The following is a 15834-nucleotide window of genomic DNA, read 5'->3' as shown; positions in this document are numbered from 1 at the left end:
GAGAGTTATGTTTTTTTTAAAAGTGCTCTAAAGTTGTTACCAGTCATGGAAAGGTTTACATTAGGTACAGTCCAAATGTGTTATACTAAAAAAACTTTTTGAAAGCTCTGTAAGCATTTAAACATGGAGGGGCAAATGTGTAACTCTTGATACAACGTAGAACAGTAATCAAAGTTGTTCTCCTGCATCAACAGGAGAGGGTAGAACAACACCATATTTATAGGGTTTGATGCCGGTTTTGTCTCTCCCTGCGCTGGTGCATATTTGGCTGCCTTGCGCCAATGCACACAGCCATGCACTTTAGCGCATGGGTGTCTGATGTAATCTCAGGTTTTTGTAGGGGAAGGGTACCCTTCTCTAGAAAAACTAAGCTTTAACATAGGTTAATATTTTTACCACTGAATGTATGCTGTACAGTGCTGTAAAGTTCTGTACATGTGTAAAGTTTCAAACTTTTAGAAAGAAAAACGGTGCTAATTCTTTATGCCTGTCTCGATGAGGTGTACATTTTTGGCACAAAGTTCTACCTAAATTTTTAATTGAGTAAATAAGGCTTTGCACCAAAAAACATGGATGGCGGTATGGGAATTAAAGGTGGGCGAGCCACTGAAAGCTGGAGTTTGAAGCCTGGCTGTGGCTCAGCTCAGGGTCCTGTTGGGACCTCAAGCTCATAACAAGCTGAGCTTTGGCTTCTGCCTGGCCACCACCTCCTCCTCTACTCAGGATGGGGTTTTGGTCAGAGCTGCTGACTGGGAAATCAGGTTTGCGTCTTGGCGTCTGCTCAGCATCCTATGATTCTGGGCCAATCTCTTAATCTCTCCATGCCAATAAACAATGCATATGGTCTTCTGTATCGTTCCCCACACAAGTATGTGTAAATCTACCCCACCTACTCTACGATCTCACCACGTCCTAATTAATACTCATTAGGTACTGATTCTTATTACTTGCTCTTCTGTCCTGATGAAGACCCCGTTTTGAGGAACCCACTCACCCTCCTTTCTACTGGGGTCGAAACGTAGACTGTCTTATCAAACTCCCTCATGCTCATAGCCAAAATGTATCAATTGAAAATTTACCTGTGAGCAATGTGTATATATAGGAACTAATTGACCGCATTTAGGCTGGGAAGGTCAATATGTATATATTGTATTGTATCTTTGTCACAAACTCCTTTACCCTGTCCCTCACGGGTCAACTCACTACCACTGCCCTAAGTCGTCTTTTGCTTCTTACACCCATGAGCACTGCTAATAATAATGCATATCGATCCATCAATGCCATGACTATTAATCGCATTTAATGCTGTTTTTACATCGGAAATTAAATGTCCATCTTTGAATTTATCTGTGCATTTATCAGTGGTGATTTTTTTCTCTGTTGTTTTGTTTACTCTATTGATTTGTACAAAATATTTGACTAACCCGACCAATACTTTGAACATACTGGGGCCAATTTAAAGCACTCCAAAATCTTCAGGTCAAATTTATGCTATATATTGGGAAGAGGTGTGGCGCTGCGGCCAGGGTGACTGACCCAAGGCGCTGAGGTTCACGGTTCGATCCCCGGCACCGGCGGCAGGTCAGCCCAGCACCATGTGACTCTGGGCAATAGCTCGCTTAATATTCCCGACGGCCCCCAGCGCCGGGATGCCTCCGGGTAGCTGTGCGATTTACAAATACAGGATTTTAACATTTTTTTTTTTTACATTTAAAAAACTGTAGAAACTGCACTAAGAGGTAAAAATAAAGCCTTAACATAAGAGACGATAAATAGATACCCGTTTATTTGCTGATTTGCAGAAAGTGAAACCAGAAAACCTCAATAAACTGCGGCTACCCTGCTTAAATTGTGTGATCTTGGGCAAATATTTAATTTTACTAAAACTTTTTTCTTTCATTATTGCCTATAAAGGCATGTTCAAATATCCGAGATCAGACTATCAGTGGTAGAAAATTATCACTTTTAACAAGCACTTCTTGGTGAAGTGCTATAATGTGCCCTGTTAATGTACGAGTTTCCACATCTTGAAGAAATACCCATTTTGAATTTTGAAGAGGCTTTATCATACTTTACGTTATGTTTGTTGTATGATTTCCAGTCTAGGGAAGACCTGGCTTGGCAGTTCGGGCTGGACTGTTCCCATGAGACACAGGGTCAAAACTTATTTGCATATTGCTGGGTCTGAAGTGGGGTTGCAAAGTAAGCTAAAGAATGATGATAGATTCAACCCAGATCTGTGCAGGCCCGGACTGGCTGTTGCGGGCACCGGGCAATCCCCTGGTGGGCCGCACGGGTGGGGGCTGGTTTTGGGCCCTGGGGGGCGTTTTTCTTATAGGGTCGTTTTTGCAGCATAGCCAGGGCCGGTTTTGGTTCCCAGTCTGGCCCTGGATCTGTGACTGGGGTGAGTGAATCAAAGGTTTCAGCGCTCCGTCCATCATCGCCTGGTGTTTGCCTATGATTTACATGACAAATATTTTGAGGACTTTGTTCCTGCACGGGCTCTATGATCCGAACCAGACCCATGGCTCTGCTCTGGCTTGGCTCTCCCTGTTAATTTATTGACTCTGACAAACTTCTTTTGGGTATGCTCATGTACAACCCATGGAACGTACCCTTGCTGAAAAGCAAAGTAGCGCTTAGCTCTACTTTGATTTATGCAAGGTAACTTATTAACGCAAATCAGTATGTGTGTTGGAACGAAAATTCTACCACAACACTTTGTCCTGTGTTTGCGTCACTTTTATGTGTCAAAAACCTGGTGGAAAAAGTTATAAAATGTCCCCTTTAATCCTTTTGCACATTTTCTGGCAGTCTATCTTATACTGTATGCAGCATGTAATACATTTTGAAATTGCCCAACATATTCACAGTGCTTTCAATACCAGGCATTTACCTTGTAGGTCTATAAACACACGTCACTAGTCTAAAATGCACCAACTATTTATACATACAGATATGTGAAGTAATCATATTAACCTAGAGGGGGGCGAACCACTGAATCTTCATTAGGCTCAAGCCTGAAGCCTGGCCCTGGCTCATACCAGGGTCCTGTGGGAACCTCGAGCCCATAACAAGCTGAGTTTTTGTGTGGCTTCTGCCTGCCACCTTCAATCTACCCTCATGCATTAAAAGATCAAAACAAGCATGAACATTTGAGGTAAAAAGGAGAGAAAAATAGATACGATTTTAGTGGCTGATTTGTACAAAGTGAAATCAGAAAACCTGGATTAGTCATAGCTTTCCTGCATAACCAATTGTGTGATCTTAAGCAAATATTATTTCTTTTTTACCCATCTTCTTTTTTCATTCACTATTGTTTATGAAAGCACCTTCAAATACATGAGTTCAGAGTACCAACTGTACAACACTTACGGCCAGATTCATCAAGCCGAAAACGGCTCGCAAAGTGCCAGATTCTGAGAATCTGGCCCTTTGCGAGCGCTATTTTTGCATTTGGGATTCATCTTCCCAAATGCAAAAATCGCATTGTTAGAAATCGCATATTTGCGAATAATTGCATTTAAGGAATCTCAATTAGAGATTCCTTAAATGCAATTCAAGAAGCATTTAAAAATTGCGAAATCGCTATTTTGGGCCGCTATTTACCGCGAGGTCAAACCTCGTGGTAAATAGCGAAAACTTAGAAAAATGCATTTAAATGCATTTTTCTAAGTTGCATGTTACACACACACATGTCCTTTGGACATGTGTGTGCGCAACACCAATGTAAATTACATTTCAAGGGTGCTACAGGGTGTCCTTTGGACACCCCTGGCACCCTTGAAATCGCATCCTTATTTGAGATTAGCAAATTGCTAATCGCAAATAAGGAATAACTCCCCATTCATTCCTATGGACCTTTAATCGCAAATATGGAATGTGTAGGAATCGCAATTTATTTAGCGATTCCTACATGAATCCCATTTTGCAAGTCCTTAATAGCGATTCCTTAATAATCGCTATTAAGGACTCGCAAACGGCACTATGATGAATCTAGCTTCTAGTCTATCATTTAATAGATTATATTGTTGCTCTATTATAAGAATGTGGGCTGCATTAAGGGTTCATGTGACAACTGTCAGGACAGGAAGGGTTCTAAGTTCATGTTTAATAACTGTCACTTTTAATAAATACTTCTCAGTGCAGTGCTATAATGTGACGTATTAATGTTAAAGAAGTGCACTTTGTTGAATTTTTAAGAGACTTTATCATAGCCTATATTTGGGTCTTCCTGCTTTCTTGATCCATAGACTTCGGATTATATGGAATGCGGCGGCCAGGCTGATCTGGCGGGTTCCCTTCTGACAGCACATCTCACCTCACCATAGGTAGCTTCATTAGCTTCCTGTTGCCAAGAGGGTTGAGTTAAAACACCTGACATTGGCGTTTCAAAGCCACGGGGGGCAAAGGCCCTCAATACCTGAGAAAGAGACTCAGCCGGTACCAAGAAGAGAGATCCCTGAGATCCAATTATCTTCGACTCATGCGCATAGCAAGGTTTTTCAGAGTTTGCTGGGGTGGTAGGTCCTTCTCGGTACTGATGGCTAGGCTCTGAAACACTTTGCCTTTTAACCCCTTCGATGGTCATGACGAGCTCAACTCGTCATGCAGTACAGTGCTCCTGTGCTCATGACGAGCTGAGCTGTCATGAACAATGGGCTTCAAAGCCTCTCAACACAGAGGGGGAATTGCTGCAGCACTGATGGTGTTAAACTTCGTGTGGTTGCGTCTGGGCACTGCTTCAGGAAAGATATAAAAACTTGGCTCTGTAATCAAGTGTAGATGTGTATCTGGTCTTGTACTTCAGTCTCTGCTTTTGCGCACCTGGAATCCTCATACGAGGCAGCCGGTTGCTTTACAAATAGCCTTTGATTGATATTTTAAGTGGTGTTTGGTGCATGATTTTCATGGCAATCATTTCCAGGGCTCAGCTCGTGCACGGGTTCTAAGAGCCAAGACAAACCTTTCAGTTGGCTCTGACTCGGCCTGATTATTTGTTGGCTCGCCCATCCATATTAACCAACTGAGCTTTACTCTCAGAACAATCGATTTCCCATAGGTCAGGGAGGACCAAATTATGTGACAGCAAGTTATGCAGCAGTAAAAAGCTCATTGTGCAGCATAATGTGACTCTTCATGATTATACTCCTTCATATATTGCCTTTTTTTTACAAATCCTAACACTGTATGAGTAAATGTTTCACCTCATTGGTACCGGCATAATGCCCAAGGGTTGCATATATGTCGTATGTGGTGATCAGAGTTGTGCTCCTACCATGTTTTGCTGCTCCTATGCATGAATTTGAGGTGAAAAGGAGTGAAATATGGGGTGCTCTTAGGCTGATTCTAATATATGCTAAATAGAAGTGTGTGAGTGATTTGTGGTCTACGTTTGGTCTAGTTTCGTATGAAATGAGGGGTACCAACCTTCAGAGGTGTGAACCCAGTGTTTCATGCTGTTCAAAGGCCCATAAGTTCACCCAATAACCCTGAATACAGCTTCTGTAGAAGGAAAATGTGACATGCACTTTAAAGTGTTTTAGGACCTACAGCACCCACAATACACTTTGATAAATGAAACAATTACCTGGGATGAGAAGAAGGATGAACAAGAAGGGCTGATTATACCTTTTTTTCATTAAAGGTTCTGTTTAAATAGTGTGTTATGTTATGAATGGTTTCAAAGCGCTAAGAAATTTAAAAAAAGTATTACCATTTATATTCTGTCATAAATATTTATGTTACAGCTTCTTGGGACTCACAAGGGTTAGAAAAGCACTATAGAAATGCCACTCTAATATTACAATATAACGGTCTCGCACATTTGTATTTGAAATGAAACTACCTCAGTAGTAGTCAAGAGTGTGACATGATACTACTGTAGTGGGAAAGATATGCTAATGTAGCCAATCATCTCTGTTCATCTTTCCCCACAAAGTCTTTAATTGACACCTTGCAAGCAGGGCTGAAGAGAGCACGAGACAGCAGGGGCGGCTCCTTCTTTATGGCAGAGGAGCATTGTCTCCCCTGCCGAAAGCCGGCAAAGGACAAAAAAAAAATGATAATAAAAATGTTTTATCGTTTTATTTTGAGCCCCACAAGCTGCGACCCGAGGGAGGGGCATTTTCTCCCATCCCGATGCTGCAGCATCAGGGAGGAGGGGGACATGCTGGGCTGCCAAGTGCTCATGACGGTTTGGCTGGCCCTCCTGGGCCGGTCAAACAGTCATGCGCACTTACCCTTTATCCACGAGCGGTGTTGTACAGCTGGGTGTAGAAACCAACACAGGCTCCCACACTATGTCTGAGTGCTGAACCGAGGCGCTCAGCCCAAACCCTGCCCTGCTCACATGCTGGGAATAGTATTCCCAGCATGTGAGCTGCGCTGGGATTGGGAACTGGGAGTGTGCAGCAGGCTCCTGACAAGGACGCGAGGATCGGGAGCAAGACGGCGGCCATCGAAGCTGGTATTTTTCTTTATTTATACTTTTTTGTATGTCTGTGTTTCCCCCCTCCCCCGACCCGTACAAGTGCCCCTGCTGCGAAACAGCAGGGAACACAAGAAGCAATTAAAAAACAAAGCCTCCTCTACTTTTAAAAGGCCTTTGAATGACCTGGAGCCAAGCACACACATCCGCTAAGAATCCTGTGTCATCAAAGCTGCAGCTACTGCATAGTACGTGGTGGGGCAGGGATCTGAAGCTCTTTTGGTGCAATGGGCATTTCGCTCTTGGTTCAGAGAAAAGAGACATGCTGAATTTAAGTTGGCAGCCCATTTAAACTTTTTTCGGTTTTCAGTCACCATGCCTTTAATGCACTGAAAAATGAATTAAGATTAAACAGGAACTGTATCGCTATCTCTTTTTAAGTTTCAGGGTAATTTGTCTCCCTCATCCCCCATCCATGTCGCCTGTATTCCTCCAGCTCCAATTTGTAGGAAGGATATTTTAAATCCCCCGCGTCCCCTACAGTTCCTACGCCCATGGGTGTAATTATTGTACGATTTATGTTTGTACATGATTTGCTAATATATTTTGCCCAGAACATATCTCCGGTGAGACTCTTTTCAAAGTTTGTACATTTTTCTCACAGATTACTACAGCCCGGAAATGATGGGCCTGAAAACGGACCAGGAGGTTTTGGGGCAGCTTGTGAAGATGAAGGTACCAGCAGTGGCCGAGCTGATGGAGCGTCATGGCGTCATGTGGACACTAGTTGTTTCCCGCTGGTTCATCTGCTTGTTTATTGATGTTCTTCCAGTCGAGGTAAGTCAGAACTTTACAAGGTTCAGATTATACTGCAGAGATTAACATTTGTACGACAACAGAGTGCTTAGGGACCAATGGGTCACATCAGTGGTAAGCTGCTTGTGTCCGGTAGAAGCACACACAAGATGTGTCCTCATGCTATGTTTGAACTACTGACCGAAAAATGGTATAGAGCATTGACTGCTATAGCTCGTCATCAGACCCAAGTTCACAATTTTTTAGTTTTCAGGTTTTATGAGCCTACTATTTATTGAGGGAAGATGCTAAGCTTTAATTCAGGCTATTGAGCAGTAGAGTTCAGTAGAAAACTACAGATACAACCAGTGCTTTCATTGGAAAGTGCAGGTACTCACCAAATGGAGCCGTGGAGTTTGGGGCTGGAATATGGGCAGGGCAAGGGGCGGGCTTGGTTTTTAACTTTTTTTCAAGCTTTGAATTGTACAAATCTTGCATCCATTGTACGAATTTCAGATGAGAAGTGGACAAGAAAGAATCATCCCAGCAATTCTATCAGACAATAAGTATGGTAGACTCCCTATGTTTAGACACACACAGAATCCACATCTGGCCTCAATGGGGCTACCAGTGCCAGCTAAAACCTTCAGAAAGCGATTGGACTACCCCGTAATGGTTCTAGTAGTTGAGAGTCACAGAATTCCTGAATTAAATAAATGCCAACATCCCAATGAATACTTACTATCACATTGATAAGATGTTTGTTGGTAAGATGAAGGAGACTTCATACAGGAAGACCAGTGTAAAATCAGGCACTTTACTGAACAAAAACAGCGTGTAGCTGCTATTTTTCTTATTGGCATAATTAGAATCTGTACGTGCCTGCTGATTATAGCATTACTGCAACTAAGAAAGTGTGTCACTTTACTAGCTCTGGTCCATAGTGAAAATGCATTTGCTGTGCCTATAAATAACCCAGGACTCATTTCCAGCAGTTTAGCACAAGCAGACAACATTCCTAATCTTCTTGTCTCCTCCGCTAGTTTGATTGGAAGTTCTGGAGCTGTGTGTTAGTCGGGCCCTGACAAGGTCCTCCATTGAGCTAAAGTGATCCTGGTTAAGGTCTTACAAGCAGGAGGACAATTGTGGCCAAACGCAGAAGCAGACTCAGGCACAGTGGCGGCTGGCAGGCAACAGGGTGGCTGGCTGGGGATAAATATAGAAAATAAAACCAGCCGCTTTCTCTCCTCTGTTGTTGCTTTAACCCGGAAGTAGGACGCAAACAGGCTCTCCTAAGCCAATCACAACGCTGCAAGGTAGCATTGTGATGATCTGAGCACCGTGGTTCAGTGATCAAACATGGACTGGGAGCCTGTGCATTACAGCCTGGTGGGGAACATGCAAAGTGTGCCTGACTGTTTGGCCGGCCCAAGAAGTCCGACCAAACCCTCATGCGCACATGGTTTGTGCAAACCACTCCTCCCAGGCTTGGACCCCAGCCCTGCCCCACCCTAACCCAGTCCCATAGCTTCGGAAAATAAAATGATAATAACAATGTTTCCATTTTCCTGTCCTGAGAGCAGTGGAACAACGCTTCTCCGCCTTAGCAGAGGAGCCTCCCCTGCTCAGACAGGCCTGTCAAGTCAAGTCAAGTCAATAAATTTGTATAGTGCGCTACATACCCAGAGGGTCTCAAGGCGCTTGAGGATGGGAGGGGAATTACATGTCGAATATCCAGGTTTTAAGTTGCTTTCTGAATGCTAGGTGGTTCTGAGTGAGGCGAAGGTGAATGGGAAGTGAGTTCCAGGTTTTAGCCGCCAGGTAGGAGAAGGATCCTTCTCCCATGGTGGTTTTGTTGATGCGAGGGACAGCGGCAAGGGTAAGTTCGGAAGAGCGTAGCTGGCGGGGGGGTGGGGGGGGGGGTGTAGAAGGAAAGTCGCGCGTTGAGGCATTCGGGTCCAAGTTCGTAAAGTGCTTTGTGTGCGTGGGTTAGGAGGCGGAATGTTATCCTCTTGTTGACGGGAAGCCAGTGGAGGTTTTTCAGGTGGCCAGAAATGTGGTCTTTACGCGGGATGTCTAGTATGAGTCTGGCTGATGCGTTCTGGATGCGTTGGAGTTTTTTCTGAAGTTTGGCGGTGGTACCGGCGTATAGGGTGTTTCCGTAGTCCAGGCGGCTTGTAACCAGAGCATGGGTGACCGTTTTTCTAGTTTCGGTGGGGATCCAGCGAAATGTTTTTTTGAGCATGCGAAGAATGTTAAAGCAGGATGATGAGACGGCGTTGACTTGTCTGGTCATCGAGAGTGAGGAGTCCAGGATGACGCCCAGGTTCCGTGCGTGGTCCGTCGGGATGGGTGCTTTTCCTAGGGCCTCTGGCCACCAAGAGTCGTCCCAGGTGGAGGGAGAGGTACCTAAGATAAGGACTTCTGTTTTGTCTGAGTTCAGTTTCAGACGGCTGTGCTTCATCCACTCGGCGACTTCTTTCATTCCTTCATGTAGGTTGGTTTTGGCGGTGAGAGGGTCTTTGGTGAGTGAGAGGATCAGTTGAGTGTCATCGGCGTAGGAGATGATGTTGAGGTTGTGTTGGCGTGCGATGGTCGCGAGGGGGCTCATATATACGTTGAAGAGGGTGGGGCTGAGTGAGGATCCTTGTGGCACGCCGCAAATGACTTCAGTGGCCTCTGACTTGAACGGTGGGAGGCGGACTCTCTGAGTTCTTCCGGCAAGGAACGAGGTGATCCAGTCGAGGGCTTTTCCTTGGATTCCGATGTTTCTGAGGCAAACCATACAGCATACACATTCGGACCAGCGGAACCTAACCAGCCAACTAAAAGCAGTTTGAATAGGTTGGTTCACAAAGCACTATAATAATAATGTTACCCGCTCAGAAGACGCAAGGTTCAGTCTTGGCTTGGGGGGCGGGGACAGTAAAGTTTCATGGCACCAACCACAATAGTTTATATACATGTTGTTGTGCATAACAGTGCCTGAACAGTTGCCAGTCCCTGTGAGTACTGGTACTCTCCTTATCCAAGGAGAAGTTTTGTTATTCAAGAGGAAAAAATTAAAAAGCACTAGATAAAATAAATACTTCCACAAAGAAGCGAGATGAGAACATTTAAAAGGGGGTTTACCAATTATAACTTCACATACTAATAGGTACGAGAACACCAAAAGTGCTCAAAAGGACAGATTTTAAAATGAAGGATAGGGGTGCTTGTTTAGTACATTTTAAAAGTAGAAAATTTAAAACACCTGGTTTGAGGTTAAAGTGATAATGCTTTGGTCCTAATGCTAAGTAAGATAAGAGTAAGAAGTGGTGTGGAATTGCAGCATATATGTGTTTTCGACTCCCACAACATACTTTATCCATGCTAATCACCCTATTTGGTTGATAAAGGTGGTCTTTCACAAAGTAACCTTCTGTTCTTTACAGAGCTGGAAATGAAAAGGTTTCCTTGTGTTTTCTTCAGCTGACCAGTCCCATCCTCCTTGCAGGTCCGGTTAAAGAGGGTGGGCAGGCCCTTCCAATGTAGCCATGTGGCCTGCCCATGGCCCATTCACAAGCAGAAAATGTTCGCAGAATCGGTCTGTTTGTGAATGAAAAAAGCCCTTTTCTGATGCATGAACCCATTTCCATTCCCAAATTAGGTAATCACAATTTTTTGCGATAACCTAGAGTGTGAATGCATATAGGGAATCGCAATTTGCGATTCCTTAAAGGAGATGCATCAAGTCTTTCCTAAATGTAAACTGTGCATTTAGTAAACACTAAGGCCCACATGCATCATTCATTTTTGGAGTCGCAAACGGTGCGATTCCTTAAAATCGGCCGTTTGCGATTCCAAAAATGCTTTTTGGAATGCATCAAGCATTTTTTGAAATCGCAACATTTTTGCGATTTCCAAAAATGCGATTGCTTTTAAGAAATCGCAAATTTGCGTTTTCTTAAAAGCAATGCATGAATACTTTTGAAATTGCGAATTCGCAATTAGAGGGACAAATTTACCGAGTAGTTGAGCTACTCGGTAAATTTGCAAAAAGTGTTATTAACTCAGAAAACCCATTTTAAAAGCATTCATGTTAAGGACACACATGTCCTTAGGACATGTGTGTGTGCAACATGATGCGAAAAATACATTTCAGGGGTGCAGGGGGGGTTCATTTGAACCCCCCTCACTACCCTTGAAATGCAATCAGGATTTGCGATTTTGAAATTGCGAATTCGCAATTCCTATTCATTCCTATGGGCCTTTTGGCCCATAGGAATGAATGGGAATTGCGAATTCGCAATTTCAAAATCGCATTTTTTATGCGATTCGGTAGAAATAGCGATTTCTACCGAATTGCATAAATATTTAAAAAATAATCATGCATAGGCTTTTGCGATTTCTAAATTGCGAATCGCTTTTTATCGCAATTTAGAAATCGCAAAAGCCGAGATTGATGCATGTGGGCCTAGTTACCATCAACTTTAAGTTGATGGTAATTTGCTCATCTTGGAAAAATGCACAAAAGTGCATTTTTCGAAGTGACATGTGGCGCACACATGCCCACAGGGCATGTGTGTGCGCCACGTGTGCACACTTACCTTTTTGGGGGGGTGCATCAGGGGGGCCTTAGGCCCCTGGCACCCTTGGACTTGCATTCGTGCAATCGCTAATAGTTCATGTTAAGGAATCACAATTTATTTTGTGATTCCTACATGCATAAGGATTTGCGATTCCCAAATAGCGATTCCTTAAAAATCGCTATTTAGGAATCGCAAATCCAAATGTTGATGCATGTGGCCCTTTGTTCTTTTGCCTGATGAAACATTCCGACATGCTTGCAGCCTAGCTGTCAAAGCCTTATAGTGTACCTTTCATGTACAACGCCAATGCCTTGGGCTATTGTAAGTGCCTGGGGAACGGGATGAGGTCACAGGGGGATGGTTGCTATTACTGTGAATTTGTAAATGGAAGGGGTACTTGACACCCCCACTATATCCAGTTACACAGTAATTAAGAGATGAGAACAGTTTTATGTCAGAAACAATGTGAAGGCTATAATGCTATTGCAAGCAAGGTAAGTGAAAATGCCCATACAATCAGGATGTACATCTTAATAGTGTTTTGTTTTATTTTCTTTCTGTTGTGATGCTATTCCTTACTTATGGCTGGGATCGCTGCAAATATGCAGCTGAGGAAAACCAACTTATGCTGGCCGGGTTGACTAAATTATGGGGCAATGAAAGGCAAATCACGCTGTGTAATGCGGCACATTTTTTCATATTATTACTTCATTATTTTTGCATTTATACATATTAACACTGTTTTGTCAAAGGTTTTACCTCGTTAGTACCGGTTTAACACTAAAATGCAGCAATAGGCAACTGAAAGGTGACCAGTCAGCATTTGCGAAAGGTCTCCACTGCGAAGCAACACTTGTCACTGCTTTTTTCAGTAATTTTTGATCCATTCGAGGCACAAACATTGTTTTCTCTTAAAATCTGCCAATTATGCAGCAAAGGATGGAATATGTGACAAATGTGGCAAACGAGTAATTATGCTTAATACTCTGTAATCACGTTTTATGGCACTATATTAAGCGCAGAAAAGAATTCTGACAATGGCAATGTTTTGACTCTTAAGTTAAAAGACTTGTCAAGTTTCACTAATACAACATAGATACAGAATGGAAAAAAACAGTGCAGGTGCCTATTATCTAAAGAAAAGCACTGCCAACATGTGCTGCCACTGTTTTGCCTACTCTCATTCTCCCAAGGTACTCACAGAAGGTGGAGCTCTCTAATATAAAAAGAAGAAACTTTTTTTTTTTTTTTTTTTTGGGGGGGTTCAAACTGCTTTATTGGAGTAAACAGAGTATGGTACACAGCTTGATCCGCCTACAACCCAGAGGCTGGCAGCAAAAATTATGAACAGTACACAGCCCAGAAGCCGGCATCCCGGGGGCCCGGCGGCGTATAGGAAAACATACATGACGCTGGTTCTGCAGCCCGGGGCGTAGGACAAGCAAGGATGAGCAGCAGTTGAACAGGGTTTTGTAGTCGAGAGATGAAATCCCTCTCCTTTTTTTTTCTGTCAAACAGGAACCAAAACTTCCCAACTTAGGTAACAACTATGAGGCCGTATAAGACTGTGTGAAAGTTCCAATGAAGGGTGGTGTATCAAGGCGGGTCAGGCAGGCCGCAGCCCATGGGGGATCTAATGTCCAGGACTGCTATCCCAGTGAGGCAGAGGTCTGCAAAGGTGCATCCCATAGAAGCATGGAATATAACGGGGTGTCACTCAGCAGTAGTGTGAGGCGTGCTGTGGATGCAGAAAAAATAGGATATGCATGCCCAATTACGAGGGGGGTGTGGGTCAGGCCAAGAGAGGGCGGCCCAAGTCACTCAGGACGCTGCAGGGGCATGAGAGCGCATGGGGACAAGGAAAGTCAGACGGTGCAGGAGGTATTAACGGGTTGCGATCTGGGAGGGACGTCAGCGCGTTGAGGAGGGGGAGGCAGATCATCCGATCGTGCATCGTCATCCGAGCGCGTGAGCAGGTAGTGCATCAGAGGTTCCCAAATATCCCTGGGCCTACAAGAAAGGGGTATCAATTCAGCAAAAGTGGTATGCTGGTCTTGGCAATAAGTCAAATCCGTAAGCCAGTCCTTAAATTTGGGCGCCCTTCCTCTGCCCCAGCGACAAGCAACACGTCTCTTGGCTAAGAGCAAGGCGGTGTCAACAAATTTCCTGCATCCTCTAGGCAAGTGCACCGTGTATCCGAGGATGGCGATCAAGGGGTCTGCGGGCACCGCCTCACCCACCATCTCCGCGATAGCCTCCACAACCAGCTGCCAGTAATGAGCAACCTGGGGACAGTCCCATGCCAGGTGTAGGAAATCAGCATGGTCGGCATGGCAGCGTTCACATCGGTCGCTGTCAGCTAACCCGAACCTATATTTCCGAGCCGGAGTATAGTATATCCGCTGAAGGAATTTGTAGTGAATAATTTTCAATCTGCTGCTAGCAGAGACGCGAGAGGTGAGCGTGCAACAATATTTCCACTGCTCATCGGTAATATCGAAGGCAAGTTCAGCAGCCCATCGTAGCCGAGCATTGGAGACCGGTTCCGGAGCAGCGTTTCGGATTTGGCGGTAAAGACCAGAGACCAAGTGGGTCCCGTCTTGTGATCCCAACAGGAAATGCAGTGGCGCTAGGGTCTCAGGTTCATTGGGATAATCAGGTAAGATGTCCCGCATCCCCGCACGCAGCCGAATGTAGTAAAAGAGTTCAAGGGAGGTGTGTTCCTGTGCCTTAAAGAACAGTTCCTTAGTCTTGAAACTACTCTCATGGAACAGGTCGCCCCAGCAGGCGATGAGTAACTTATCACATAATTGACGGAAACCTCGTTCCGACAAGAGAGATAATTGCGGGTGATAAGTAAGCGGTAATTTGGGAGAGTAGGGCATCGGACACGACAGGTGTCTAGCGATGCGGCGCCACGCATCTAATGTGCAGGAAACTGAGGTATGCGCAGTGGTGATGGATGTCTCAGGACAGTGTAGCAGTCCGTTGAGTGGTATAGGGTGCACGATCCAGTCCTCCACCGCTATGTGCGGCATGAAAGGAGTTGGAGCCATCCAATGGTAGGCAAAGTGTGCCTGTGCACATTGGTAGTAAGTTTCAAAATTAGGGATGTCAAAACCTCCTCTATCGTAGGGAAGGGTCAGCGTCGACCATTTTAAGCGGGGGGATTTGCCGCCCCAGAAAAGCCTGCGCAGCTCCGCACGGAGCGTCCTGAAGAAAAAGGTGCCAGGGTAGTAGGGGATATTGAGGAAAAGATATAGGAAGCGGGGCAATATCACCATTTTTATGAGTGAGGCTCTTCCCGCCATGGAGAGTGGTAACGTAACCCACCTGTCCACTGAAGCCGTTAATTTGGTCATGGCCACTCCATAATTGGCACGCAGCGTCTCATCTTTATCGCGAGATATGCGAATCCCCAAATATCTAAGATCATCGCTACACCACTCTAGTGGGTAATCGAGAGGGAAGGCATGCACTGCATCCGTGAGGGGGAAAAACTGCGATTTTGCCCAATTGATGTGGACACCCGACACTCCTCCGAACAATATGAATTCTCGAAGCAGGGGATTGAGATGCGTCTCGGGATGTTTAATGTAGAGCGTGATATCATCAGCATAGAGGGATACATCTATTTGCCGCTGCAGGCATTGCACTGCCCCCGCTCGGTGTAGCTGCCGTAAACGACAGGCGAGTGGTTCGACCGCGATGGCAAATAGCAGGGGAGAGAGCGGGCATCCCTGACGGGTGCCTCTAGTGAGTGCAATTGGTTGTGACAGGCGGCCATTGATTAGCACCCTCGCCGTCGGGTCCGTATACAAAAGTCGAACCCAAGAGAGAAATAATTTGGGGAAACCCAAGCTGGCTAAAACCGAAAACAGGTAAGGCCACTCGATCGAGTCGAATGCCTTAGTGGCATCTAGGAACACGGCCGCGATAGGGATGTCGGGGTGGACCGTGCGAAGCAAGGTAAAAAGGGTGCGAAGATTATGGGACGTAGACCTTCCTGCCACGAAGCCAGACTGATCAGGCAGGACA

At 44.8% G+C, this 15834-nt stretch overlaps 1 protein-coding gene across 2 annotated transcripts in view; it reads left to right on the top strand.

Annotated features, from left to right (window-relative positions):
- Positions 1-15834, top strand: part of GRTP1 (growth hormone regulated TBC protein 1) — a 679757-nt gene that overhangs the window by 504973 nt on the left and 158950 nt on the right. For both annotated transcript variants that reach the window (XR_015305466.1, XM_086950791.1), the window contains exon 6: positions 7095-7267. Coding sequence is in view for 1 of the 2 variants with exons in the window: in XM_086950791.1 (XP_086806917.1) it covers positions 7095-7267 (173 nt within the window). In the remaining variant the exon portion in view is untranslated. The remainder of the gene's footprint in view (positions 1-7094; positions 7268-15834) is intronic.

Source organism: Lissotriton vulgaris, unplaced genomic scaffold (genome assembly GCF_964263255.1).
Source record: "Lissotriton vulgaris unplaced genomic scaffold, aLisVul1.2 SCAFFOLD_1009, whole genome shotgun sequence".
In the NCBI taxonomy this organism is placed as follows: domain Eukaryota; kingdom Metazoa; phylum Chordata; class Amphibia; order Caudata; family Salamandridae; genus Lissotriton; species Lissotriton vulgaris.
The sequence above is the reverse complement of the archived record's forward strand: the minus strand, read 5'-3'. Positions and strand labels throughout refer to the sequence as shown.